Raw genomic sequence first — 2,559 nt, 5'->3', positions numbered from 1 at the left:
CCGCCGATGAAGAGAAGTAGATCAGAAGGATCCAACCTGTAGACACACAAACACAGACGAATGAAGACAAGATCCACGTGGATCCATGAAAGACAAAAGTAGACCGAATCTCACGAGATCCGTTGGAGAAAAACTTGCACATGCCCTCTAACGATGCTAGAAGCACCACTGAGACGGGGGACAAGGCGGAGAGAACCTCATTCCACCTTCAGAGAGTCGCCGCCACCTCGCCTCTCTAAGCAGAACGCAAACCCTAACAAAACTCAAAAAGCATGAAAAAGCGGAGCACTCCCGCCGGCATGCATGGGCTGGGATTCACCACGCCTCCATGGCCCGAAGACCACAAAAGACGAGGTTGACCGGCGACAGCACCGGTGGGAGGCACAGGAAACCCTAGCCAAAAGGGTCCTCTTTCTTCCCGTACCCTAATGTTGAAGGATAAAAATCCTCCAAAATTCAACGGTCCTACATTCAAGTACCTTAATCTGCGGCATGCATCTGTGTTAAGGGTAATATAGGCACGTACCTAGGGTACCTATGTTGCACGTGCAAGTATATACCCCCCTACTAGTCGCTACGACCAATCATTCACCATACTTAGCCGAGCCCCCTGTCTCTCTCCAGCTATATATAGCGCCCGGCCGGCCGCCTCCTCCCCCACCCACAGACCAGCAATCAGACGAGCTACCTAGCCTCAGGCGCAGCTAGTCATAGCTTTCTTTCTTTCTAGGCAGCACACCTCTCTTCCTCTCCAACGCTTGTTGCTCCCCTCGCTTCCAATCCAGCCTACACTCAAACTTCCACACGCCGGGAGAGAAAGAGAGCCATGCACAGCTACAGAGCCATGCACCCCCACCCGCACCCGTACCACACCGCCCCTGCCCCTCCGCCCAAGATGGCCAGTGGTGGCCATGGCGGCGGCACCGAGGATGACGACCAGTCCATGCTCCTCCTCTCCCTCTGGCCGCCTGGCCACCACCATGACGTGGCGGCCTCCTCCTCGGCGTGCTCCTCCCACTCCGTGGCCACGGCCGCGCACTCCACCGCGTCTTCGCCCTGGTTCAACCCAAGCCATGTCTACCATGGCTGTGGCGTTGGAGGCGGCGGCGGCAGCAGCGGCAGCTTCTTGTTCCACGAGCAGGACCCTAACGTGAGCGTGTCGCTCTCCATCGCCCCTCCGTCTCCGTGCGGCGCCAATCTGGCTCCCTGTGGCGGGAGCTTCGCCGCGCCGGTCGCGCCGCCCTCGGCCGCCACGGCGGGCGGGATCGGGAACCAGGTGCCCAGCCAGTACTGGATCCCCTCCGCCGCCGAGATCCTCGTCGGCTCCACCCAGTTCTCCTGCGCAGTCTGCAACAAGACCTTCAACCGCTTCAACAACATGCAGGTAACACGATGATCTTCTTGTCGTACATCATTTAATGCACCGGTGGTGCAGATCAACGTGTGTGTGTGTTCTCAAAGTACATGTGTTGAGCTTCTTTCTTCCCTGCAGATGCATATGTGGGGGCACGGGTCGCAGTACCGCAAGGGGTCGGAGTCGCTGCGGGGGGCCGTGACGGTGGGCACGGCGGCGCCGCCGCCGTCGCTGATGCGGCTGCCGTGCTACTGCTGCGCGGAGGGGTGCCGGAACAACATCGACCACCCGCGGGCGCGGCCGCTCAAGGACTTCCGCACGCTGCAGACGCACTACCGCCGTAAGCACGGCGCGCGGCCCTACGCGTGCCGCCGATGCGGCAAGCGCTTCGCCGTGCGCGGCGACTGGCGCACCCACGAGAAGAACTGCGGCAAGCTGTGGTTCTGCGTCTGCGGCTCCGACTTCAAGCACAAGCGCTCCCTCAAGGACCACGTCCGCTCCTTCGGAGGCGGCCACGCGCCGCACATCATCGAGTCCGTGGCCGTCGACGAGGACGAGGACGAGGACGATGAGCATGACGACGGCGACCTGCACCTGTACGACGAGAACGGCAACGCCGGCGACGGCAGCGACATGGTCTTGCTCTAGACAGCTACTCCTCATTAGCTTTATTGCCTCTACCATGTCTTTAGTTATTACTAGTCGATCCACTACGTGGTACGTAGCTTCTAGGTTTAGTTCGCATTGCTTCCCAACTGCATTATCATTAGTACGTCCAGAGTGCTTGCATGGCGAGGTGTTACAGCCCTAGTGCAAGTTTAATTAACTACAAGTGTGCGTCTGTGTGTCTGTCCCATGGAAGAAGTGTCGTAGTACGTACGGTCAGAGTCATGCCGATCGACCGGGATGTGTAGTGTACTGTGTCATGGTCACTTCATGTATTTGTCGTCTGGTCTTTATCTGCGTCTAAAGCTCTACCACTGTTTCATGGTGTCCCGTGCATGCGTCAAGATCGAGTACTACAAAAGAGCTAGAGGGAGGGAGAGGGTGCCATTCCTATCTTACTGGGTTTATTTTGGCGCTGAAAAGAGTTGTTACCACTGTGGTTTCTTTCCCCGATCGGCGACTCGTCAATCTCTCGGATGCTTCTCTTTTGTGCTTTCCCTCATGGGCGACTTGTCATGTCCCCCCGCAGAGACTGATGG

At 58.1% G+C, this 2,559-nt stretch overlaps 1 protein-coding gene across 1 annotated transcript; it reads left to right on the top strand.

Moving 5' to 3' along the window:
• Nucleotides 1–675: 675 nt before the first annotated feature.
• On the top strand, nt 676–2,350 carry LOC123124690 (zinc finger protein WIP6). Its single transcript, XM_044545265.1, has 2 exons — nt 676–1,384; nt 1,493–2,350. The coding sequence occupies exons 1-2, from the start codon at nt 827–829 to the stop codon at nt 2,000–2,002; spliced, it is 1,068 nt and encodes a 355-aa protein (XP_044401200.1). The 5' UTR covers nt 676–826; the 3' UTR covers nt 2,003–2,350.
• Nucleotides 2,351–2,559: the final 209 nt, after the last annotated feature.

Source organism: Triticum aestivum, chromosome 5D (assembly GCF_018294505.1).
Source record: "Triticum aestivum cultivar Chinese Spring chromosome 5D, IWGSC CS RefSeq v2.1, whole genome shotgun sequence".
Classification (NCBI taxonomy): domain Eukaryota; kingdom Viridiplantae; phylum Streptophyta; class Magnoliopsida; order Poales; family Poaceae; genus Triticum; species Triticum aestivum.
The sequence above is the reverse complement of the archived record's forward strand: the minus strand, read 5'-3'. Positions and strand labels throughout refer to the sequence as shown.

What these genes read in the sequence shown, in the direction of transcription:
- LOC123124690 (XM_044545265.1), top strand. Translation starts at nt 827, where the DNA reads ATGCACAGCTACAGAGCCATGCACCCCCACCCGCACCCGTACCACACC. An exon ending in ACCGCTTCAACAACATGCAG is followed by an intron (nt 1,385 to 1,492) that starts GTAACACGATGA and finishes TCTTCCCTGCAG; the next exon opens with ATGCATATGTGGGGGCACGG.